The 27,961-nt window shown below is 34.4% G+C and overlaps 3 protein-coding genes across 3 annotated transcripts; all 3 read left to right on the forward strand.

The window, feature by feature from the left end:
* Positions 1–1,220: 1,220 nt before the first annotated feature.
* LOC128205124 (Golgi SNAP receptor complex member 2-like) lies at positions 1,221–6,639 on the forward strand. The gene is made up of 3 exons (XM_052906560.1): positions 1,221–1,398; positions 3,951–4,143; positions 4,696–6,639. Exons 1-3 carry the CDS (start codon positions 1,320–1,322, stop codon positions 5,060–5,062), a joined length of 639 nt encoding a protein of 212 aa, XP_052762520.1. The 5' UTR covers positions 1,221–1,319; the 3' UTR covers positions 5,063–6,639.
* Positions 6,640–12,826: 6,187 nt separating this feature from the next.
* Positions 12,827–16,124, forward strand: LOC128204438 (uncharacterized). The gene is made up of 6 exons (XM_052905854.1): positions 12,827–12,949; positions 13,597–13,679; positions 13,982–14,053; positions 14,474–14,561; positions 15,606–15,700; positions 16,041–16,124. Exons 1-6 carry the CDS (start codon positions 12,910–12,912, stop codon positions 16,122–16,124), a joined length of 462 nt encoding a protein of 153 aa, XP_052761814.1. The 5' UTR covers positions 12,827–12,909.
* A 2,290-nt stretch (positions 16,125–18,414) lies between these two features.
* Positions 18,415–26,908, forward strand: LOC128204439 (angiopoietin-4-like). The gene is made up of 7 exons (XM_052905855.1): positions 18,415–18,420; positions 19,001–19,105; positions 19,707–19,737; positions 20,065–20,201; positions 21,213–21,309; positions 22,491–22,655; positions 26,679–26,908. Exons 1-7 carry the CDS (start codon positions 18,415–18,417, stop codon positions 26,906–26,908), a joined length of 771 nt encoding a protein of 256 aa, XP_052761815.1.
* Positions 26,909–27,961: the final 1,053 nt, after the last annotated feature.

A 27,961-nucleotide genomic window follows, 5' to 3' on the forward strand; every position in this document is an offset into this window, starting at 1 on the left:
TTACTCTATTTTAACCCCCCCCCCCCCCCCCCCCCCCCAACGCATGGCCATAATAATCATATTTGACAGCAAGCCATTAACAAAGTAGAAGAAGAACACTGGCGGCTTTACAACATAGTATTTCTTTATAAATTTATTTCTAAGCGAAGATTGTTAAAACAATTGCCTAGCACCGTACGTCCATCAATGCATTTGATACAAACTTCTCTGATGCCTCTCTGTGCAACCGCCAGCCATGCAGGGGCTCATATTATTAATTTAATTGACAATGCGTACATTTGTACAAAACCTCGTTTGCCACGATTAATAACATATAATCAGCATGAAATAAGTTCAATAAGTTTATATGCCAATCGAAAGAAAATACCCTTTTGTCACTTGCAAACATAACTATGGCCAAACATAACATTAACTATATAGAACCACGAAAGAAGTATAAATAGCATAATGCAATTATATTTAAGTTGTTCAACATTTAGAAAAAAAAAGATTAACATTGTTTTAACAAAAGAGAATAGCTACGTACATGTATTTCTTAAAATTATGGCTTTTTAAACTAATACTAAAGTATAATTTGATATCTTGATTGTTCTTTCGCGTAACATTAGTCGTTTTTATAAAACATACTGTATATCTAAATTTTGCCAAGATATTTATAGGCATTTTTTAAAAGTGAATGTGTTTGAATTGACTACAGCATAATAGGAAATGGTATTTATTTCCAGTCACATTAGCGTTACAACATTTGCATAAATGTAGAAGTATTAAAGTGAACCACTTCCCAAGAGCACTAGGACTAAGTGATCCATTTGATCAGACGTAGTGATCCATCTACTGTATATGGTTGTAAAGGAAATATTGTCTGAATGTTAGATGATATTTCAGATTTTATTTTCTTAATTATTTTTGCCATGAAATTTTAAAAGGTTTTCACGATTTTTCAAGTTCAATTAGACTGTTTAATAAACGACTTTTACAGTGTAGGAATTGTATGAGTATTGCGTTATGGTGACAATAACTAGTCATTATCACCTTTCATGCAGTGTGCCATCACACAATAGCCACAACTATAATGTGTAAGTGGTTCACTTGGTCCTAAAATGGTACACTGTGGAAGTGGTTCACTCAGGAAGTGGTTCACTTAGTCCTGCACCCGTACAAAATATAGTGCAATTTAACCTTAATTTTCCTGTGGCTAATAGTCAATCGGTATCACGAGAAGCACTGTCAGGAGTTGACGCGTCAACCTGTCAAAAACAATATTTCTAAAATTGATTTCGCCTGGTTTATGAACGGTGCTCTGTCGGTAGAAATTAAAAATGGAACAACTGTATCATCAGACAAATCGTCTCATTCAAGAAGTTCAGCATAATCTCGGAACTTACGAGAGAGCGACTGGTAAACTTCCGTTTCGTCCCCATAGACTTTCATCATCTGATCTTTCCATATGTCATTTATGCACCAGCAGGGCTCGAATTTAACTTTTTTTGATACTCGCAAATTTTTGCGAGTGTTTAAATTTTCAACTCGCAAAACCTGACGCTCGCATTTTTAAGGCAAACCTTTGTGTTTTGCTAGGAAAAGATATATATTGTATGGAAAACAATGATCTAAGGTATAGTTTAATTGTTTTAATGAATGATCATGTATTTGTTCATTAAACGATATCATCATATATGTAACACTGACAGTAAGTACTGAGGAAGTCTGATCAGGCCAGTATTGGTCTGTGCAAAATATTTTGAAAACGTTCCTTTCGTCATCTGTGTTGAGGGTCAATTTAATGTTCAACTCCCTCTTCCACTTTGAAACAGTTTAAACAGACAGATTATTTCATTTTGGCTTCTGTTTTGAAACTGATTGATCATCGCCATTACGGTGGCGATTTTATATCAACACGCGTTAAAAAAACCTTATCTTTTTGCTTTTCATCATTATAACGACTGTGTCTCGATATGATTATCGCTAAATACCACCGCCAAAAATGGAAATGAAAGACTAGTCTGCTACAAAACTACATAGTAACTAGTACCGGCCACATAATAATGAGTACCTGTCTGTGTGCTTAACGTTAATCTACGTCATCAATTTTTGGTTGTTAATCGGAAACGAAAGTTGGCATTTCTTAAATTAGTTTTATATCTATTTGGCAGGAATTGATCACTGATTATGTTCATATCTGTTTCGAGGATTGCATATTTTCTGCCAATTTTTGCGAGTGTCTTTAAATTCAACTCGCATTTTCAAGTTTTAGCTCGCATTTTGCGAACGCGCGAGTGCTGAATTTGAGCCCTGCACCAGTCAATTGTAACCACAGCACCCCAGCTAGTGGGAACTTTGACTTTCGGTCCAGCCATGTCCGGGTAAAATCCGGTCCCTGCAGCGACAAACTGCATGTTAAATTCATGCTAAATGCCCCTGCACCCCAGGGACCCTTTTGTTGCGAAGACAAAACCACCGCATTCACCAGGCACTGTGGGGCCACCTGGAAGGTAAAAACATGGCCCGATTCCCCGGTATACCCCGGACCTGGGGAGGCCGTGGCTACAAGTGACTGGTGCATTACTCATAAACTTATAAAAGGTACTCATGTGTCAACATTACTTTTAAGCTGACCATCATGTCTAGTTTAACAAGTATTGATGGTGTAACTGAACTCTTATTTAAGAAGTGATGGTAAGCGCGCAGGCAGTTTAACATGAAACTTCAGGTTCAATACAGGGCAAAGGCAGGGAGGTTGCGTGTGGAAAACGACTGAAATGTGTTCATATTCATACAATTTATTAAAAATTCAAGTCATTCAAATGGTTATTTTAATGTATCAAAGTTTATTATATAAGTATGAAAGTATAAGTGTCTATGCCACACTGTGCCGCTCCGGCAAGCTAATAATGTAACTTAAGACTGTCAGTTTGAACTTATCTCACTGAGTGTCACAAATTGACTATCAGCAGTACGATATCTTTTAACTATTTAAATTTGAGCAACAAAGACAATTCACATCTTGGAAATAATAAAGACTTTTAAAATTGAAAACCTATTGTAAAACAATGTGAATGGTCCAAAGGGAACCCATGCACTTACTTAACTAAACTCACAGATGGAAATAAAAAGGTTGAAATAAGCGTTAGAGGACAGATAACTTGCAGAAAATGATTCAGTCGTTTTTTAAGTATACAGTTAAACCTGTACAAATCTGGTTTGTGTAACATGTATATATTAATAGTAGAATATATTAACGTTGTTTTTTTTCTAATTAAAATAGAAGGGTTTTTTTGGGGGGGGGGTTAACTTGGAATATTTGGTCGATATTTAGGGATTTGTGATAGATGATCATGTCACAATTAATTTTGGTGTGAACATTTTTGTTGACTGCATTTTTCTGAGGAGGGGGTATGGCCATAGGGTGGGTCGTGTCAATGCCACTGTAATGTAAGGCGTGATTTCTATAATATTTAAATATATAAATGTAAATGTATATATTTACATTTGTATATTTTTTTTTAATTTCATACAACTTATAAGATTTGCAGATTCCCCCACCCCCGGACATTTGTAGTCCCTTTAATGCCCTTTTCTGGGGGAAAGTGTTTTTTCTTGATCTGTTTTATTCTTATATGCGGTAAAATTATTATCTTATCGTATAACCTTGGTATTTTTCCAAAATGCTCGGATTAGTTTATATTTAACTACATCAAAACAGCTGCTTGTGGGCCTTTTTTGCAGACAATAATATCGGCAATGATTGAATTGGCAAATTCTGACTGAATGTCAACAAGTTCTGATACCAATTTGTTATTGTTGTTTATACATTTGTACTTTCGGTGCATTTTGACCCAAGTCTCCATTTTTATAACAATACTTGGCATGTAAAATTTATTGAGCCATTTATGCAGTATGTAATAAACAATTCTTAATAAATTATTATTTATGCAATTATGTATTTAAAGGAAATCAAATTCAAGCTGTGGAAAATGAGATCCAGGCACAAATTGATCTCATTGTCAGCAACAGTGAACGTCTGGACATTCTGGTCAATAAGGAGCCACCGGCTCGAAGAAGCAGTGCCAAAATGAAGGCAGACCAGTTGAAATATGACTGCAAACACTTACAGGCTGCCTTGAGACAGTTACAGCATCGCAGGTCTGTATTATTTTTATCAATTGACCTCAAAATCAACAGTTTTATCATGATTTTCTCATCACCACCCTCGTGCAACAACTTTTGGCCATACCAAAACTTAAACACTGTTTATGATGTATTCATTAGACCCAGTGTAACTGGGTATTTGATATGTATATATACTGGAGTGTAACTGGGTATTGGATATGTATATACATGTATTGGCATATACTGTAAGTCCCACTACAGAGCTATGTTTTATAGTGACATGGTGGAGTGTCGACCTGCAAAACAAGAGGTCACTGGCTAGATACCCATAAGCTGTACATAATAATGTGTTCAATCTGAAAAATTATGCAAATTTTTAGCAAGGTCCATAACCTTGGCTTTAAAATCTGATGAGTTATGCCCCTTGAAAACAGAAACCCCCAAAATAGACAACTTGAAACGATCTTGTCATATTTGCACCAAAAATGTCTTTTGATTGACAGCTTAATGAATCAATAAATCATTTATTTTACCCGTGACAGTTATTAACTTGTTAAGCTTACTATTTGCTTATCCACATTTCAGATACCAAAAGGAGCGGGAAGATATGGAGCGGGATGCTTTACTGACACGGAGGTTTGAACGCAATGATGGCGACACAACCATTGCAATAGACGCAGCCTTACAGCACAATTCCAAACTAAATGATGCCAATAGGGACATGGACAATCTACTTGGGCATGGCTCTAGCATACTTACCAACCTTAAGGACCAGAGATTGACTTTGAAAAACGCTCACAAGAAGATTTTAGATATTGCGAATACGCTTGGTTTGTCAAACACTGTGATGAGATTTATTGAACGAAGGACAACACAGGATAAATACATATTGTATACTGGCATGATTGTTACTTGCGTGATTATGTTTCTAGCGTGGAAATATCTAACTTAAGATTACATGTATTTCATATGTGCAATACTTTAAAAAAGATATTTTGATTGCATCATTAAACAATACTTTCCCCAAGGTAATCAAGACTCTAGTGTAGAAGGTGATTTTAAGAATAACAATACATATGATTTCGTATTTTGACTCTGAAATGAAAACTAGAGAAATCTGTATTATTATTTTTATTTTTACAAGGAATATTTCATTACTCTTTTTCATATTAAAAAGTCAATATTAAGAGTTTTGCAAATATTTTGAAGTGATATGGGTTTCAAATATTAAATGAAAGATTTCACAAATATAGGTAATAAATTGCCAGTTCGGAACTATTTTGATACTACTGTTTGAAATTTTTAATTTGAAACATCCAAAATCATTGTCAAGAATTGTCAATAAGTGAGAACAATTTTATACAACTAAATACTATTTTTATGATAAAGATCTATACTCCATTTCTTTAAATCTAGTGATTCTGATTTAAACGGAATATCATGATGGTTGAGTTTCCTTCTAATTATCTTATCATCTTTGGATTCCCCAGATACATTACTATGCTATGTCTTGTGTACCGTGGGTGATTTGGCTAGGAAAACATGATATTCATGAATAATTAATGAGGCAGTTTCAAGGTACAATATACTTTCCCTTTAGAAAAATATTCTGGGGATAGCTGGGATTGACCTGGGTCTGCCGTTTCAGTTCAATAATGTTTGGCAGTAGAACAGACAAAATGGCCATGGAGGCTACTGATACTTTTAAGTTATTGAAAAAATATTTAATTGTAAGATGCAAATTAGTTGTCTCCCCTGCCTCATTAGGTTTCATGCACTGTTATATGCACAAATTTCATGTTCATAATTATGGCACACTGCGTGAGGCCCTAATAACATCATTTATGTAAAATTAGCGAAAAACATTTAGAGTTATCAAATTGTCAGTTATTGTGAAATGGGTCAGTTCATGTGCTCATTACCAACAGGTTTTGATAAGATACAATAGTTTGCCAATATACTTATAAAAGTGAATCTGAATTTAAAATTAACAGATAAAAAACGAAAGGTAGTGAATGGAAATATGGAGCTAAGCAGGATGTCCTGATATCTTGAAACATGATTTTCTCTTTAAGACAAAACTTAATGATTATATATACAGGTGTGTTAAATTTTTAATATTAAGAAATAATATATACTAATACTTAATGGAAATTAACTAATGTGTCACATTTTGAAAGAAACTTTGTGTCCAAAAAGTGAACATTATGGGTATTTTAAGAAATACAGTAATAGTGTTAAATCATGCCATTGTTTAAAAATCAGCACTAACTGTTGCTTTTTTTAATCTCTCTGCCAAACATTTACAAATGTATCAAATTAAATTGGATGCTTTTGTAAAGCAAAACTATTTTTATACGCTCATTGTCACTATTTGTCAATACATTCAGTGACACCCCTTGTGAATATGTATTTTTTCAAAATAGATACAGTCTTTTTTCTGACCAATACATGTATTTTTTTCTGACCAAATCATTGTTTTGTTTTATGATTGATTTATTGTATATGGATAACTATTAAAATGTGCCAAATAAAATGTTTTGTTTTTTTTATATTTCAAAGTGGACTGTCTAACACCTAATATGATTATCGTATATGTACAATCACGGGACACAAGTACTGGATAATTTGCGACCTTATTATGTCTCCCTCATTTATGGGGAGACCTATTGTTTTTACCCTGTCCGTCAGTCAGTCAGTCCGTCAGTCTGTACGTCACACTTCGTTTCTGCTCAATAACTATAGAACGCTTAGACCCAGAAACCTAATACTTGGTATGCTAGCTGTTCATGACTAGTAGATGACTCCTATTGATTTTGAGATCAGTAGGACGAAAGTCAAGGTCGCCGTGACCTTGAGGTGAAGAAACAGTTTCCGCTCAATAACTAAAGAACGTTTGCACCCAGGAACTAAGGTCAAGGTCGCCGTGACCTTGAGCTGAAGAAACCCGTGAGTCCTTCAGTCTGCATGTCACACTTCGTTTCTGCTTAATAACTATAGAACGCTTGGACCTAGGAACTTCATACTTGGTATGCTGGTTGGTCATGACTAATAGATGAACCCTATTGATTTTGAGATCAGTAGGTCAATGGCCAAGGTCGCGGTAATCTTAAGGTGAAAAACGGTTACCGCTCAGTAACTAAAGAACGCTTGCACCCAGGATCTTATGCAGTAGATGTTCACTATTTGATACGGGTGAATAAACCAAACTTCACTGTTGAACCAGTCCAAAATTACAAATTTCATGTCCATCATTTATTTATTTTTCTCAGCTACGACCACACAATAGGGGAGACAAGCGCTTTTTAAAAAAAGCAATCTCTAGTTGGATTCTCTATTTAGGTCGTCCTAGACTATAAAGTTACTTTTACGTTTTAAGATTCAAGTTGTATTTTAATATGAAGGCTGTATTAGAGCCTGTGATATAAAATAAACGGAACATGTAGCAATACACCAGCGTACTGCAATGTCATGAAGAATGAAACCATATGAACAGTCACGCAACAATGTCATATGTGTAAGTTGGTACACCGTCATGATGAACGCGGACATATTTGTAACCATATGTACACACCCTTCCACAATGTCATATGTGTAAGCCGGTACACCGTCATAAAGAACGCAGGCATGTGTGTAACTGTATTTACACACCCTCGCACAATGTCATATGTGTAAGCTGTAACACCGTCATTAATAACGCGGACATGTTTGTAACTGTATTTACACACCCTCCCACAATGTCATATGTGTAAGCTTGTACACCGTCATTAAGAACGCGGACATGTTTGTAACCATATTTACACACCCTCGCACAATGTCATATGTGTAAGCTTGTACACCGTCATTAAGAACGCGGTCGTGTGTGTAACTGTATTTACACACCCTCCCACAATGTCATATGTGTAAGCTTGTACACCGTCATTAAGAACGCGGACATGTTTGTAACCATATTTACACACCCTCGCACAATGTCATATGTGTAAGCTGTTGCACCGTCATTAAGAACGCGGTCATGTGTGTAACAATGTCATATGTGTAAGCTTGTACACTGTCATGGGTTATACTGACATACATGTATCTGTAACCATATGTACACACCCTTCCATAATGCAATATATGTAAGCCGACGCATTGGAAAAAACGAACTAGTCCTATTTTCAGCATAATTGAACGCAAAGGAAACCTCTTGTACCTTGTCCATCGTGTACTTTGATGCATGAATAATGGCAAGGCCAAGAAATGTGCTTTGCAATTTGTATATGTAGCTTCAGGTACAGTCAGTTTTACACGGACTTGAACGCCCCGGAACTTGCCGGACATCATAGCCGCTCTATTATATATCTGACCGCGCATCCGGTTGACATCGATTCTGCTTACGCGCATGCTGTTGAAGAAATGCATCGAACAATCCTTAACCTGTGGTGCCGATACATTCGGCAAGACAAAGGAAATATTCTATGACTGAGTTTAATAAAAGCAAAGACAATTTGCTCGATGGTAGCTTCATTGGTCGCCTCAGATTTCAATGATTTCATTGTGGATTTCAGGTGACGCATTCATTGTCCTTGTGTCTCCGTTTTTCAAATGGTATTATCGTTACTGGATTGTACTAAGCTTGGTTATGAAGCATGATAATTTAGTTATTTGTTTAATCGTCTGTTCCTTTAAATGTCAGTCTCTGCTTTCTGAGCTGAACAATGGTCTCGACTTTTGCCTCTAAATTCTGACGATTCTTTTGAACTAACTGGTCGTAGGAAGATGCAATGGAACAGGTTACGTTTTCCTTTTTTCCACTCAAAGCGGAGAGGATCGTTTCCACAGCGTCCGACGTCGACATTATGAGTAGCTGACATTTTGTGATTACCCAGGATCTGAAACATACACTTGTTTTTAGCTACAATTCTTAAACGTTGGAATATAAGAAGCTAAAGAGCATTCTCGGTAATTTACGTTGACTTAACGATTGCTGTATACATACGTGTTTCAAACAGAACGTCCGCTAGTCCCAAACAATACCCCAAATTCATATAAATAACTATACACAGGTGGATTTTAAGTAAGGTTTTGTCAAGGATTGTACAATTAAGATGACTGGATCCTTTCCAAGGCGGTAGCACTTTCGTCATTCTTTTAAATGTGTATAATGTCCCCCTGTGTATAGTTATTTACATGAATAGAAAAGAATATAGAGATCTAATAGAGAAGTGGATTAAGTAAAAGCAGCTAAGATCCGAAAGAGCTTAACATTTACTCAGTTTCTGAATAGCCTTTTGTTTTCGGGACGAACATATGTTTGAGCCAACGTCGCTAATTGGTAAGTACGAATGTAATTCGACCCGCCCCACAGAATGGGAGAATACACACATAATCTAAAGTCATGGTATTTTCAGCCATGACACTGCTCTAGTATGGACCTAAACGAATGATTTAACTTATAGTATTTCTTATTAAATATCAAAAAATTGCAAAATGTGATATCATTCGAATTTATTTTATATTAACCATAAAGTTTACCTTAGTATAATTGCTCCAGTTGTTCAACGATTACACGTTTGTGGAAAGGTTCTTGTTTTTGCCATCTTTGGGGGCAGACAGGCTGCACGGAACACAAACTGTACAAATGGCTGACTAGGGGTAGCAAAGCCAGGGTTCTAGACATTTCCAGCTTGGTAGCTGTAAAAACTACGGAATAATCGCCTGTGAATGTGTTGATCTGAAACACCATACTCGATAGTACGATGATGAAATCGCGAAATAACGAAACTATGATGATGAAAATGCGACAGTACGACGATGATAATGCGTTATACTATCGTACCTTCACCATCTTATTGTCGCGTTTTCACCATCGTAATATCGTGATTTCGCATTTTCATCATCGTACTGTTATGTTTTCATCATCGTACTGCCGTGTTTTCATCATCGAACTGTCGTGTTTTTATCATCGTAATGTCGCGTTTAAATCATCATACTACCGCGTTTTCATCATCGTAATGTCGCGTTTTCATCAGTGTACTGTCGTGTTTCCATCATTGTACTATCGCGTTTTCATCATCGTACTGTCGCGTTTTCATCATCGTAATGTCGTGTTTTCATCATCGTACTGTCGCGTTTTCATTATCGTAATGTCGCGTTTTCATCATCGTATTGTCGCGTTTTCATTATCGTAATGTCGCGTTTTCATCAGTGTACTGTCGTGTTTCCATCATTGTACTATCGCGTTTTCATCATCGTACTGTCGCGTTTTCATTATCGTACTGTCGTGTTTTCATCATCGTACTGTCGCGTTTTCATCATCGTACTGTCGTGTTATCATCATCGTACTATCGCCTTCCGGTGCGCATCATCATCATCATCGTCATCATCACCATCATCATTATCATCATTATCATCATACTATTTTTTCTTGTTTTATTTCAATTGACTAAAATGCTTTGACCGCTCATGTCTTTGAGATAAAGGGCCTTACACAGTGCAGAAGTGGGTGGGGAAGGTAAAAAATTAAAACGTTTCAAAATTTGATGTTTTATATAGTTTTGAGGAACGACATTTTTTGGAAGTAAAACATATATTTTTTTTGTGACCTGATTTGGGGTAGTAAGGAGTTGAACAAATTGTACAAAAGAAGATTTTATCACATTTTGGATCAAAAAGCATTCACATTCATTGGGAAATATCTGTCGACATTATTACTTTGTTTTTGTGTAAAAATGCCCCTGACCACATAATCAACACTGTCTTGAGAGTTCTTGATGATATCTTGTCAAATAAGAAAGTAATTAAAAAAAATAATGGAAAATAGTAGATGAAATTCATTTCCTTGTTACAAAAATGCAAATTTCTTTTTTAAAAAAGCTGCAATCACCACAAAGCCTCAAGACGTTGTAGTTTGGGTAGTTCCGATACTTTTGATTCATAAACATATTTACTTTGTATTAAGACATTTCCGGGAAAACGTAAATGCTTTTTGATTGAAAATTCGATAAAATCTTCTTTCGTAAAATTGCTCAACTCCTAATTACAGCTTCTTATATTGCAACGAATATATGAATTATGCTTGCTTAATATTGTATCTCAAAACTAAATAAAAATTGTTTTTTTAAACATTTTTTATTTGGTCCTTCAAACGACGTTTGCATTGTGGCCGGCCCTTAAGCGCATACTCACATCTATTGAAAAGGCTTACACTTTCCGGCTTGGAAATGTGATCGTATGGACATGTCCAACTCGTGTTTCACGATACTATTATTTTGTTGTAATCCAGATTAGGATTGGGACCGAACATGCCAAGGTAAGGCAGATCGATGCACGCGGCCTTGTTTTCGAATTAACCCACTTAATACGCATTTTTTGGATGAAACAGTTTCAACAATAAAGTGCTACTAAAACAGGGTGCAACTGAAGTCGGAACACAAATACAAAAGATAGTTCGAATCTACGGTATGTGTATACTGTTTGTTTAGTACAGTACAAGTGCAAGTAGACCTAAAGACATTAAGGTTTGGATAAGACGTATCGTCAATGAAAATTTTAAGCTGTGAATATCAACTGTTACCCTTCAACCCTGATCAGCTTTCGATTAATGCTGATTTAAAGTTGTAAGTTTTGCATTTATTAAAATGATGATACGCACGGGCGTTCGTGCGTGCCCATCTTCGGGCCTACTTCTACTTCTTACTGGTGTACCATTAGAATGTGGCGTGTTTACGACTGTAGTAAGGACCTAAGATACTGTCTTTGCCTTTTCAAAGGTCATTGGTTTAGGTTCGCATAATTATGCTAATTCTATGTCCCAGTGAAACATTTAACATCCTAAGATGTGTAACGTAAGTACATTTCACTTTTTAATATATATATATCATGAAATTATTATAAAGCAGAAAAGAAAAAAAAATATTGTCATAACATTATAAACTTATTTTAAGCTAATAATACTCGACAAATAAACTGTTTGCATGTTCCTTTTATGTTTAATTTGAAATTTAAGCAGAAAAGTTTGAATAACAAATTACCATGGAAATCATCAACGGAAATAACGAGCACTGCGTGTTAGAGCGAGAACCGCCCCGATAGCCCAGTGATAGCGCGTTCGCCTCGGGTGCGGAAGGTCGCAGGTTCAAAACACGACCGTGTCAAATCGACAAACTTTAAAATATTGTACCAGGAACCCCCTTTGTATATCGCTTGGCATTAAATAGATAGTTCTTGGAAAATGGTGTACTCAGTACTGGTTGTATCCCGTGTATTGGTGCTTTACATCGAGTACCTTATAGAACCAAGTAGTCTCTTTGAAAAGAGCTTGATACCGCACCCGAATATTTTGATCTCACACTCTGTAATTTTTCAACTTTTAAAATAATTGAATTTGACTCGTGGCACTCGTGGCATTTAAACATTCTTTATGTGGTGATGACGTCACGGAGAGGTAAAGACATGCAACATATATACGCGGGAAGACCTGAATAGTAAACAAACGTTTAACAGCTAGTTCATACAGTATGCCGCTCTAACACATTATTAGTGTAAAAATATTTGTTATGAAGCGTATGTAAGCATGCAAAATATTTCTTTGTTTTACTCATTTTCTGCCTGAAAGCATCGAAGATAAGTGTTTAAGTTGTCACCTTTCTGACATCGACGCGTTTTTATCTTGAATTTGAAAGACAATCCTTGCATTCACTTTCATTGTTCTGACATAAATTACAGGACACCTTATCATAATGTGTCCCAAATGAATTATTGCGCAATAGCTAGCGAAGAGACGTGGCATGATAAGTAGAAATATCGCATGTGGGAGACATGCTTTTGGTCATATTTTTCTCCTTTTTATTTCCGGCGGGTATGTTTACACAGTTTTATATACTATATTTGGTAATACGTGAAGATTTACGGTACCGTTAAGCTAGGATTTTCATCCATAGTCAAAGGCTGCCATCTCTATTCGTAGGTGGCAGTATCGACGGCCAGGGATGGTGAATTTTATTTCAATAATTATATTCATATATAAGATGGTGTCGAATATCGTTTTCATCCTTTGCCTTGAAAACATTGTGTTCAAATATAGTCAAACTTAAGGAATGTATGTAAGAGCTTTATTATGCTTTTAAGAAAAAAATGTCCAACTACTTATTTCATTTCATTGTGTCGATTTTTATAAGCAGGTTGACATCGGACGTATAAATATATTCTGGGGCATTTTGGACAAATTCTATTGAAATCTCCAAATGTCTCATTCATTGAACAGTGTCATGATTATTTCCTGATAAACCTCAGGTTAATATACATAAACATAATTTGTGAAAATGCCTTGAATGACAGAATGTATGAAATGGTATTTGGTCAATCGCTTTTAATTGCCATAAAGCATAACGTTAGAAAAAACACACTCTTGTACAATGATTTTAGATCAGAATCAAGTAATTTGAAACTATTTATTTTAATGGGGATATATCCGTCAGTACATTCATCTAACAGTTTCTATTTCAGTAAACTGTCTACTGTGCCTCCAATGTTCCGGCATCAGCCAGCCGCGGCACTGTAAAACTGTTGTACAGTGCGACGTTGGTGAGGTAAACTACTTCGACAGTCTGATTTAACAAATTCTCTCCCAATTATATATATATATATATATATATATATATATATATATATATATATATATATATATATATATATATATATATATATATATATATATATATATATATATTTAAATACAATAAAAATCATATTTGCATATCACGAGGAGATATTTTTCAATTAAGTAAGTATCTATTTTTATTTCCTTTATGTGTTTTTCTTAAAAATGACCAACACATGGTCGTCGTGAAAAACATATTGTCAAAACACCGTAAAACTATTATCTTTGCAGGAGTGTGGTGTTGAAAGAATATCTTTTACAAATGGCCAACAACTCTACAACGTCGGTTGCTTTGTCACGCAGGTAAAGTCGTACACAGTTTTAATATCTTTAACAACGGTTTTTAACGATTATTTTTAAATATTTTGGTGATGGGGCGATCCGCAAGACAAGTGTATTTTGGAAGCTTTTGTATTTGTTCAAAGTACATAAAATAATATATATTACCCTTATTTAAAGCAAATCTTCCGCATCATGGAAATTCATCTCGGTGATTAGATACTTCCGCCAAGTTCTTGGACATGTCTCATCACCAAGTATGTTTTTTTATCCTGAACGACAGGACGGTTTAGTTCTTGTTTTAAAAATGTTATTTGCAAGCGTGTAGTAACTTACGAACTAACGTTTTAGAATAAAATATCCGCTCACTTTCCGGAAGATAAACACCAACCTTCAATCAATGAAATCCTTTATTAAAGCCTTTTAACCTCAATATATATACAGGAATGTGCTGGCAATATCACAGCCTCTGGTGAGTGCAGAGAATGCTGTGGCAAGAATTTGTGCAACGCTCAAGGATGCGGGGAACCTGGCAAGTCGTTCATCCATCTTTCCATCTATCCTATAATTCTTTGTAGGATCGCTAGTATTTTAATCATTTATAAACTAATTTTATCTTTTGGAAAGTCTTGGTTAATATTCATAATTTATAAGGTTACAGTAATAAAATAAGTAAAAATATATTTAAAACATGAAAATAGTTATATAGAAAGTGAAAACAGTAGTAAAGTAAGATGTACTGTATTCACAAATTACTATAGTAATAAAGGATAAATTATTCAAAGTTATAATAGTTATATTGTGAGTGATGCTATATTCAAAAGTGATAATAGAAATAAAGTAATTGGTAATATATTCCAAGTGATAACAATATAGAGTAAGAAGTTATATAATCGAAAGTTGTAATAGTAATAAAGCCAGTGATACTATATTAAACTGATAACTGTTATATAGTAAGTGATAATATATTTAAAATGATAACAGTTATAATGTGAGTGATACTATAGTCAAAAGTAATAATGGTAATAAAGTAAGTGGTAATACATTCAAGGAGATAATAGTGAAAATGTAACTAGTATATAGTCCAAGTGATAACACTAACATTGCAAGTGGTCATCTATTCAACAGTGATAATAGTAGTAAAGTCTGTGATATCATATTAAAAGTGATAACTGTTAATAGTAAGTGATAAGTTGTTCAAAGTTATAACATACATATATAGTTAGTAATAATATATTCAAAGTGATAATAGTAATATAGACAGTTGTATTATATTCACAAATGATAATAGTTATAAAGTGTTTGGTATTTATTTCTCCATTATGGCTCTGCTACATATATATTTACAAGTGCCAGGGTAGGTAGATAGGTAGGTTGGTATGTAGTTAAATTACTTGTGCTCGCCGGTTGAACTTCGTCCCTATCGACACACACCAATAAGCAGATGTGTGCCTTGCACTTGTACAAAAACTATACGTTACACTTGAAGTATATGTCTTGAGTCGGAAATGAAACTTGAGCACATATGCAAATATGTTTTCATTTTCATTTCTTTCTTTTTATAATATCTATAAAGGATACCCTGACACAATGGGCCCAATTTGTTACAACTGCCCGTTGCCTACAAACCCCAGTTCGTGCTCGTCGATTGAGTTCTGTGAAGTTGGTCAGGCAAGTAGTATCATATTTGTTAAAATATCAGTTTAAGGCTCCTTTGGCAAAGCTGTTCTTGTTATGTTTATTCATTAACATTTCTACTTTTTAATTCAAGTTGTTGTTTTTCGAGAACCATTAAATGCATATTTTACAATAAGCGATGTTTGACTTGTATTGAAACAGTTATTTAAAAGTGGCGATTTCCTATATTTAAAATGTGAATTGTTAAATTAAAATATATTTTTTAATAGTTGTTTAACCTTTGCATTTACATGTCGATCATATTTGGAAGGTAAATAAACGAACTATTCTATACAATATAATAGTTCGAATCATTTAGTAAACATTTTTATAGGTTTGTGAGTACGATTTTCGCAGGGAATTCGGGGACCTGGTATACTCTGGACAGTGTGCTCACCGGCAGGTACGTACCAAATGAACATTCAAATAATGATATTTTAATGAACTGATGCTACATGAATTTAGGGTACAATGACTCGAAATAGCCGCTTTACAAACAATAATGACCAAATAAAATAGCTTTCTATTCAGAATTACTAGCCCTCAAAATTTGAAAAGTACACATAACAGAATGTGTATATTTTATCACCTGCGCCTGTTGACATTTTAGACAGTGGATTAGACACTATACATGCTATACCACTGTAAAGCCGTGTTTTAACTAGAACGAGTTAGTGGCGACAACATTCATTGCATGTTTTTATATTACAAGTCAACGATCATGCAAGGCGAATTGTATTTATGCAGTCAATAGTCTATTGTATAATTTTATTTGTACGAACCATACTTATTCGTCATATATTATAACGTCATTAATATTATCAATATTTCGATCTGATTGTATTAGAGCAACGTCAACCAATGGTATACGACGTTATAATTCTGCTCGGAAAGATTGCGTGCTTGCACTCGTGCGCTCATGCCACTTTAAATTAAGCACAAGACGAAAGCGACTATTCCTCAGATAAATTTCAGATTTGTAACCACAACAGTGCTAGTTCTTCAGGAATAATAGGTCGTGACCTTGACCAAAGGTCATCGGTTGTGGAACATGTATGCCACGGATGTTGTGACCTTGACCTTTGCAATAAACAGTGTGATGCACAAATAGTAAAGAGTGAGTATTGCCTAATTGTGTACTTTCTATCGTAAAAATAAGTAAGTTCATGGATATATATGTTACAAAATACATGGAAAATATATTTTATATTATATCATAAAGCTTTTTTTTTCACCCTCTGGTTCGAATTTTCTCTCATGTCCGTTCCATAATACAATGAAATATACAGGGACAACCCCACAAGTCAAACATTCAAAAATAAATCATGTTAAGGGGCAAGGACTCAAACGATTATGGGATATAGATACAAACATTCTAACATCACTTACACAAATACAAACACCAAAAATTAACATACACCAAATCGTGGACATCGTTATACAAAATCTATGTCACATTCCAATGTCAAAAGTGTGCACCCGACTAATATCACTTGAAGCCATTTAATAATTTGGTAAACATACTCAAACATCAATACAGAGTCCAGACCAACTGTTGAAAACCCTTCAAAGACTACAAAATATGTCGTTCGCACGTTCGATCGCAATAAGAACAAAGACCAAATATAAACACACTGTAAAATTATATATATGGATCACTTTCAGTCATTTATTTTACATGTAAGTTATCAGTAAACAAATGCCTATCAAATTTTACTAAGACTGTAACTGGTTAACAGGCTCGGAAACTTAACTTTAAGTTTAATAGAGCTAGCAGAAAACTAGATTATTTGTGGCCCGGATTTCTTAAATAGTTTTTGTGTACGATGTAAAAACAATTTATTATCTTTGTGAAATTCCTTACTTTTTGCTACAGATCATTGCGAACCTGACCCATGTGTTCATGGACAATGTATTCCGAATAAGGACGATTATACGTGCCTGTGTGATTCCAACTATTATGGAAGAACTTGCGTATACAGTAAGGAAACAATTGATGTTAAGTCTAAAATTACTTTTTTAAATAGCCAAAAAGGCATCTATTGAACGGTTTGGTGAGAGTCATTTTGGTATGATCAACAATATTATTTATTATTATATGCTCGAGATTGACGGCCAAGAAAATAAAACCGCTTTTGTAAGGTTCGGTCTTCATCATCAACGAGCTTGTGCCTTTTACCGTTCTATGTGTTTCAGATCCGTGCTTTCCTAATCCGTGTTTTCATGGGACATGTGTTTCTACACACGATAACTATATCTGCAATTGTCATTCAGGATATGAGGGTAGAAATTGCTCTTTCAGTGAGTAAAATTCTCAAACACTATTTTATTAGAGTATACAATCCAATCATAGAAAATGACCAGTGACCATTTCAAGGCCGTAATTCCATCATTTATTGATATAGTTTAATGTGTATGAGGTTTGTTTGAGATGTGTGTACGTTTGTGTCTATCTTTCAGTGAATTTTGTGTCATAGCCTCGTAACTTGGTTTGTATTTGAATGTTTGACTACTGAGCTTATCCCTGTGGTTTTCATTGTATTATTAAAAACAAAAAAAGCACGAACCTTAGCTCCAGACTTTTACATTCGAGCCGCGCATGATAAACTTGATCTCTAATGTTCAAGTTCGTTTATGCTTTTCAATTATCGCAAATAAGGACAACTATTCCCTGTTGGTCCGAGCGATTTTATTTTAGCTAATGCACCATGGTGGTTGGTAGAAAATAGTTGTTTTCTTGAAGATAATTGTTAAAGCCTTCGAGTTAATCCAATCTCCTTATTGACATGGGTATGCATTATATAACATATTTGCTTCAGCATTTTTTTCTGATGTTATAATACACTAGATTTCGGTATAGCTTGGAGATTCCTAGAACATAGTACTCGTTGCTTGAATAACCGTTGAATAAAGTATACCGTCGTAAAAAGTGTATGATTAAACTACGGGTTGTCCTTCAACCTAAATGTGTTCAATGGTCAGATAAAAACTATCATTCGTTATATATCATTGTGTAAATTTCTAAAAAAGTTTCATTTAAAACTGGAAAACGTATGTGACCCCAATCAATTTGAATATAGTATTTTGTATGGTATATGTATTTTCTTTCATGAAAAATATACCTGCAATTTCGAACTGTCTATGAAGGATGCTCCTTGAATAACAACAGTTTTCATACAGTTCACATTCTGCGTTTTACCCATGTACACTGACTGCTAAAACGTCTGTTCGATTTAGTCTTTATTACAACCCATTGTTCATTTCTATATATTTAACATTTGATTTTTGTTGTAGACCCATGTGTCCCCAATCCATGTGATCATGGACAATGCGTTTCAACTCAAGACAACTACAGCTGCAGTTGTGATTCCGGCTATTGGGGAAGGAATTGCTCCTACGGTAAGAATAGCTCTCAGAATTATGAAATTATGAAATACGATGTATAACTCATTAACCTAAGATTGTTTCGATTTAAGAATTTAACTATATTTTCTCAATTTATAGATATGTAACATTTGATATATTAGTAAACCCATGTATCCCCTATCCATGTGAAAATGAACAATGTCTTTCCTTTAATGACAACTCAACCTCCTTATTTACCTCTTTACAACATATTGCCCATTTCTGAATATTTAACATTTGGCTTTGGTAGTAAACCAATGTTACCCTAACCCATGTGAGCATGGACAATGTGTTTCCGCACATGTAACCTGTGACTAAACCCACATATAAAACAATGCCCAAAACACTGCTTTAAATAATTGTTTAGTTATTTTACTTGATTTTATGGAAACTCTCTTGCAAAATTTTAACCTTGGGCATTACACACACACACAGGTCAAGACATTCTTACGAAACCTTGCGACAGTTGCTAATGGTGCGTATGGGTATCTTTGGCTTTATTTGTCAAGTTATGCTTTTTGACCAAATGACAAATAACCAACAGACGTCGATGGCATTGTTTTTGATTTATATAATGTGTCATGGTTTCACTCAGATCGGCGAAATAAGTTCAAGCCGAATTAAACGTAGGTTTACCCGCATAAAAACAGTTCTAATACACTTATGACCCAGTTTCAATGTTTTTTAATATTGTAAATCATTCGGCATTATTAGGGAAACTTAAAACGTGATTATCAGCTTATTACTACACGTTAAATAAACAGTTACCTCAACTGAAGTGCTAACACATTCAATTGAATCAAACGTTTTATTATCGAGAGGCTGGAGAACATTTTTAATTCTGGTTAGTTTTCTAGAATGATATCAAAGAGCAAGAACTTAACATGTAGTGGGATTCTTTCAGAACATTTATATTGCTATTTAAATAAATAAGCATATTGTTTTGTTTCCAGTACCGTCCACAGACTGCTATGGCTTACAGAAACAGGACCCAGGACTATCAAGCGGTGTGTTTAACGTGTCGCTATGGAGAAGTCACGTGACGATCCCGGTATTTTGTGACATGTCGACTGCTTCAGGTGGATGGACGGTAAATTACTCATATTAATAATCCTTCCCAGTTGAATATTTAAAGCTGGAGACGCTTTAAAATAGTGTCGTGATATAAGCAAACGGCATAAATCCCATAATTATAATAATAATATTAATAATACCCATGCGATAAACCTTTTTATGAAAAAAATCAACCTAATGCGTACATATAAGCAATAGCACCTTAAATATACACAGTCGAGGGCTTTAAACAAGCTCTCCAACAGCACTTGAAGAACATTTCCCTCCATATGCCAAAAGTGGTCTTGCTACGTATTTGAACAGATACTGACCGATACAGATATCGTTGGTTATACATCTCTTTATAAGTTTGAAAACCAAACCGTAAAATACAAACCGGTTTTTGAAATTCTAATGCTCAGTCGACATCATAGTCTGATAAGGAAAACTTTCGCTAGAACATTAATATTTGAAGGTATATTTATATGTTGCAATGGTTGCTTTCAAAAGTAGGAATATCATCATAGAAAAGCAAGATAAAATTATAACGAACGAGCCCCAAGTGGCTTATACATGTTATAATTTATGTTTAAACCCTCTTTAAAAAAACTCGCAACGATTTCCAATTGTATGTCATTCTCTCGGTCGGTAGACCAGGTTTTATTCACACAAACGAGTTGACCTAGGACCTAGCTACATCGATGGTAGGATGTCCTTGACCAGCAGGTGATCATTATTGTTCTTGTGTCAGTATTTACACGGTCAAAGTCTAAACCAACAATGTTTTAGAAAAGTGTTTGACTATGGACCATTAAACTGCATAGGAAATATGGTTTTGACCAATAAATGACCCAATTTGCTTTTTGGGCTAACGGAGTTAAGGTCAGTGACTCGGTGAAAAGTGTTAAAATAGTGCCTCCACAATAATCCTGAAACTGAATTGATAGGTTGAAATTGTCACTTATATCTGGTATAATCGTAGAAGCTGATTTATTGCCAGAGTCAGCGTTGCTGTTAATGAGTTTCTTCTTAAAACACCTTTTTTTAGGTCATTCAGCACAGATATGATGGCTCAGTGGACTTTTATAGGAACCTTTCTGAGTATACCCATGGATTTGGCGACGTCAGTACGGAGTTTTGGCTAGGTAGGCTTTGAATAATGATAGGAAAAAGCAAGGAATCAATTATAAAGAATACTTATAGAAAACAGCTAAAACGCAACACTAAGGATTTTGTCTTTTCAAACAGAACGTAGGCAACACATTTTATAGTGTTAAGAGTGTAGAAGGTTTGCCATGGTGTTTCAGACTACTCATTGATTAAATTTAAAAAAAACCTTGTTCATTTGATTGTTAGTTGTGACACACATACTTGTTCATATTATCAAATGAATGACAAATGCAATCAGAATTTAAACAAAAAAAATAAAACTTATAAAAAAAAGTCCTTCGTAAAATGTATTCAACGCAAAACAAAACATAAAACCATGTGTCCATTTAGATAGATCTTTAAGACTTTAACTCCAAATTATATTAAAATATAATTAACTTACAAACATGTAACCTAGTATCTGGTTTAAAAGCTGCGTTATATGCTTCAAACTTACCAATCAAGCATTTAATTATTTCAATGAAATTGTCAATCCACTTGTGGAGTGTACACATGTGTAATAGAAAAAAATATAAAAGGAATAGCATGTGATAAACTGTAGAGTACATTAGACTACTCAGTCATCTTGTTTGTAACCAATCATTCTTAAATTTGAAATTAGCGTAACTACTTCAAATTTTCAAGTAACGTTTTGTATTTTTATTCTTGTAATGACCTTGACCTTTAATAATCTTAGAAATTAGTTTATTAGATTTTATGTTCAGTTGTTAACTATATGCTACATACATTTAAAAACATTATTTGTTTGCATTTAATAGTTATTATATATTCAGTAAGATAAGTAATTGGGAAGGAAAATGGCGGTCGTCTTGGCTGTTGTCTTGGTTGCCATGGTAATTATCATGATACAAACTGTCTATTCTCTCTAAACATAACCTTCAGATTACCTGTACACAAATAAACCGAGAAACGCACTGGATTCAAAATCACATTAATACTTCAAGGGACTGTTTTAGTTGACTTACACCGATTCTCTTAGTATTGGAGAGTATTGGTTTAGAGGAGGTCATTACTAAATTAATTTCAATATACATCAAGCATGTTCAGAAATAACCTTGTTATTTTTTTATAACAACTACAACAACTTTTAAAATCAACATAATTAATGGACTTTTTCCGTCGACCTACATAACAATGAATGGTCACAATATTGCAGGCCTAAGTTACATCAAAGAAATAGCTGATTATGGAACCACTACAATACGAATGGAGGTCTCAGCGGCAGACGGTAGTACAGCGTATGATGAGTGGCCAGACTTTAGACTTGGTGCCGCGCCCAGGTACATACTTTCGTTAAGTAGCCAGCGCGGAGTACTTGGAGGTAACCCTTACTACTACTATTTATAATAATAGTGACTATTCGTTATTTTCAAAGACTGCAGTTGTTGGTTGTATGGTGGTTAACGTTCTTGTTTTAATGGTCAGTTATCTGTGAAATAAATATAATTATTCAATTTGACATTTTTGGCTGTATTGAAATTAAAGAATGCCCTCACATCAAAATCACATGTCACAACGCACATGAAGACTACAGTAAACTGTCAGTTTTATCCGTTTATATAATAAAACTAAATTAATGTGTTCTTTCATTGTAAGATGGCAATTTATTTCACCTACACAACTCGTGTGGCATAGCTTTTCAGTGCTCTCTCAGTTAAATATATTGCGATCTTACTCGGAAACAAACATTTTCCCCTTATATAGTTGTAAGCCTCCAACAGTATGGAAGAAACATATCACTTATAAATGCATTATACAGTTGGTCAATCATAAACATATGATACTCGTCTTCTATTGCATAACGTTGCCGCATGTACATTAAGTATATTTTGTATTTTACGCTTCTACATGCTTTTAATAAAATGTATATTTGTTTGTGCTTGAACTATTTGCAATACACAGTTTTTGTAAGAACTTGTTCGTTTCGTGATTTTAAAACAAAAAACAAGTCTGTTTGTACGTCCTTCTCTTGATTATATGTTTTGCCAAGTATGATATACGTTTAAAAGTGTAATTTATCGAGATATGTAACCGCCAACATTCGACTTCAGCGTAGACACTTGACAAGTTTTGCAAAGTCCACAAACATATTATCCAAGCAGTATGGGCGATATACAGTTCAGTTTCACTTTCGATGACACATGAACAATTTAAGTAAATACAGAATATGCTCCTTTGCAAGTTATATTTAAAGCACATTTTATAAAACAGGGAAGGCTATATTTGATTGACTTTTTGGGAGTAACCGCAGACTCAAAAAACGGATATGACACGAACGTCAAACATAATTTTAGGCGCATATCATCCGATATTGCAGTGATTAAATGAATTCACATCAGATAGGCATTTCCGGTGAATTAAGCCGCGCTACAATACGCTACATTTTGTTTCTTTAATGTTATGGTTTATGTAAATTATATTATGTCATTTTAATAAAGCGAAACTAATTATTGAGTTTAACGAGAAAATATATCGTTAAATACCTGAAATGTAAATGAACTATTTGGCATAAAAAACTAAGATTACTACGCGTCATGGCGTAAGTAGACGTCGCAGGCACTTTTGGTGACATACACAAAACATTTTCCTTAACAACGTCATTTTTCGACATATGAATAGTTTAAGTGTTTCAAGAAAATCTATGAACAAGTTAAAGATTTTGTACTTAATAAATGATTGCAAAAATATATTAGATTAATGAGCTATTTTCCGACATAAATAACGAACATTCATATCATAACAATACATAACAATGAAGATAAGCATCTTCGGGCACATCCTCGTCATTTCCTCCGGAATCTTTTTTTGCACCCAATAGGTAACGGCAACGTGGCATTCAACCTTAAAATATATGAAACTAATTCGCTATAGCAGCAAAATAACACGCTGCGGCTGCACATCATAAATTCGCCACCGAAGAAATACCGTAAGATCCTGAGAGCGACAGTTAATAAATAAACACAACAAAAACACCCATATCTCCGTTGATTTTACGCTTACACGCTATTTTAAGTTTATATTTGTCAGTTTAAAACTGTTGAAAGTGTTCTGAATGTACAAAAAAACATGTGACATGCTGCTGCTTATTTCCGAAATACTTTCGCTTAAATAATACTTGTTTTGTGTCTAAATAAATATTGAAATTTTAGGTTCCATTGATGGTATAATGGTTGTATATAACATAATTTAAATTGCAACAACCATTTTCAGAAAGTAGAAAGCTATTTGTTAGTGGACGTACTGCTCGCGCGGATAGGAGTTACGTTGACACAGCGACTATGCCACAGTTACTTCCTTCGCTAAGAGGCAACGGAAAAGGAGAAAACGAAGTTCGCTCCAGAGGGGAAACATATTGAAACAATCACGATAAATGCATAAAATAAAAAGATAATTTGTCGGTCGAGTGGTCACAGAAAAAATATTTCCACAAGTAAAAAAAGATATATTTGTTCTGTCACCGCGAGGGAAATAAAATACGATCTTATACTGAATTCAACAAATATCCTCTATACCAGAAGAAGATGATGACATTGCGAAAAGAGGAAGATAACCTAACAAGCAGAACAAGATGACATTAATACACGAAGAAAATATCCTTATCAGAAGAAAACAATAATCTTGCGAAAAGAAGAAGATTTACAAGATTGTACCTTACAAGAAAAAGAAGACAACGTAAAGAAAAGAATAAGATAACCTTATTAGAAGAAAATAACCTCACCGGAAGAAGAAGATCAGACAATTTAGAAAGTGTTAATTTATTATTTTTTAAATGTATTGTCGCCATAAGTGATTTAATTTTACCTTTAAAAGTGATTTAAAGTGGTTGATCCTTTCCCGCGTTAATGTAACGTCATTTGAAAAATATGCGTTCGGTTACCGTCGGGTCGTTCCTTTTACAGAATGGGTAAGAAGGGGTTACTGAAAGGTTTTCTTAAATGAAATGTAGCATTTTTTAAGCAATTCTTGAATGAATTAATGAAATATTGGTATAAATATAAGGAATGAAATGCAGGGTTGGTGTCATTATCGGGGATATGAACGCAATTAAGCTGGTCAAAGTACGCGTGGAGTCCGTCACACCGCAATTCATTCCTAAGGTAGCGAAGTATCTTACACTGGTCAAATGTAATGTTGGCAATTGAAGTCTATGAAGAAGATTTTCATGAGTTGAGGTGTAATCATTGAACACACATTTTAAAGATTTGTATTGAATCTTATCTAAAAGAAATTTTGTTTTTGTTTCGCTACTTAAATGCAACACAGTAGTTGAAAATGGATCTGATAAAGGATTAAGAGAAAGGAGTTTAGAAAAAAGAGATATATTGTCAAAAGCAATGCTTCGTTTTTGAAAATATTTAATTTCTTAGCTGCTTTCTGGAACATTTTAGAGATATGGGCGTCAACATTTTATAAACTCTCTACCTGAACGCCTAGAGATTTAACTTCCTCTTAACAATTAATAGCGGGATTAAGTTTATTGAATTGCTTTATTTCTTTAACAGACTTAAATTGCTTTAAATTTGTCCGGGTTAGCCTGCATTTGATTGGAAGTAAACCAGTTTATTTAATTGTTACTTGAGACAGACGTTGAACTGCACCTAATTGTATGTTCTCATCAAGGTATTTGTTTTAATCTTCCACGAGTCTTAACTGTTTAAATGTGAAGGTCATAATTATATTCTGGAAGCTGCCAGGAAGAAATCAATATTTTTATCAAAAAATCTTACCATTAGCTAACGTATACATGGCCTTTTTATATAATTCTGACATTGATGGTTAACTACTGACAGGTGTAGTGTTCATGTCTATAAAGGGCTCATCTTTCTTGCAAAACAGGTGTTACTTGTGTTAGATTAAGACTATTTGGAAATGATACTTGGGTGGAATCAAATCTATTTCAACTGCTTATGTTTGGTTTAATCTATCAACAGTTTTGTAATATGATGTCGGTGACGGGGAGGGGGGGGAATGAAAATTAGCAATTTAGTAGTTTTCCTGTTTTTATGGTGTTTATATTCAAGCTGAGTTTTATATTTACGCTAAACTGATGCAAAACGAGTTGATTTGATTTGCCACCAACTTTAGATCAGATTGTTTCTAAAAAAATAGAACAAATGATATTTTAATGAAGAACTTCACATGCAAACAGGTATCCTTTCATCGAATTAATCCATTACAAATCTAGCATTCGTTGCTTAAGTGGCTGCCTTTTTCGGAATACTGCTTTTAGACAAGAATAAATAAAACCTATGGGTGTCTTACATTGTATTCCGAAAACTAATTCTCACTTTTGCATTGAGACCAGCATTTCAATAATTTCACAATTTACGTATCTTTACTACAGGCGGAGATCTCTACTATAACATGGGGATGCCCTTTTCTGCCAAGGGAAGCATCTGCGGTGAGAAAGACCGTGGAGGATGGTGGTATGACAACTGTGCGTGTATCAACCTGAATGGCGAATACATCACTCCGGGAACGGTGTCCACCTATAACAGCGGCGAGGGTGGAATGACCTACTATGAATATCAGCAATATAAGTCCCTCAAAACGGCAAAAATTATGATAAGATGAACAATTAAATGAAGAGATATGTGTTAAATAAACCTTAATCTGGCATACTTGTTTTTACGATTGTGTTTCGTACATGTATGAAATAAAACCGTCATTTTTTATTGAAATACTGACTTGCAGCCTAAGTAACACATTTTTAAACAGTAAACCGTCACCAACACAAATTCTGTAAAAGTCCAAAATGGTTTGTTCTCCCAACTTACATACATTTACCAAACACGTCATTAAAGGAGAGGAAATATAATTTTTTTCTTGTAGTAAAATGTTTGATAACATATGCTTATGCGAATATTTCTCACTTAGACCGTTTGTAAAGGTGTTTTGTCGAGTCTGCTTGCGGTTAATGTGACAATGAACGAATTACCTGTCTAAAAGGTGGTAGGTTAAATAGAAAAATATACATCTGTTTGGTCTTGTCAGAATGTAAATTAATTATGCAAAGTGCATATGTCCATCATGATGAAACACTGTGTCATTCACGAAATCCATCATTTATAAATGGTCGTGCTGTGCCCCTTGTTCGACTGAGAAAACAACAACAAATGATGATGATGTTTGCTCGCTTTTGTTATATGTATCGACTACACCTACTCAATAAATCAATGTTAAGTATAACTTTACTAAAATTTGTGTGCATATTTCAAGCCATTCGTTCCATGGTGTTTGTCCTGCCACAATGTTATCATTATGTGTGAAGTGTTTAAACAGAACAAAAGCATTGAATCCAAAATATCAAATTCAACAAGCAAATGAAGCAAAGTGTATAAAAACCCTTAGATATTAGGTTAACGCGTGTAAATGAGTAAACCCTACCCCAAACCAATATGTCCATGCATTTTAATATGTTGTTATACTGTTGTGAGTAAAACTGTCTGGTATTCATATCTAGAGTGATGTAAACGGAGTACGACCCAGTGGTTATCGTAGAAGCACGACCACCTTCCATCCAATAACGGTCATCAGTCTTAAACACTCTTTAAAAGATTATCCGCGGTTATTAGAAAAGAAGCATGACATCAGATACAGTTAAATTTATATGAGCGACAGGTTAAA

This window comes from Mya arenaria, chromosome 10 (genome assembly GCF_026914265.1).
Source record: "Mya arenaria isolate MELC-2E11 chromosome 10, ASM2691426v1".
Lineage (NCBI taxonomy): Eukaryota > Metazoa > Mollusca > Bivalvia > Myida > Myidae > Mya > Mya arenaria.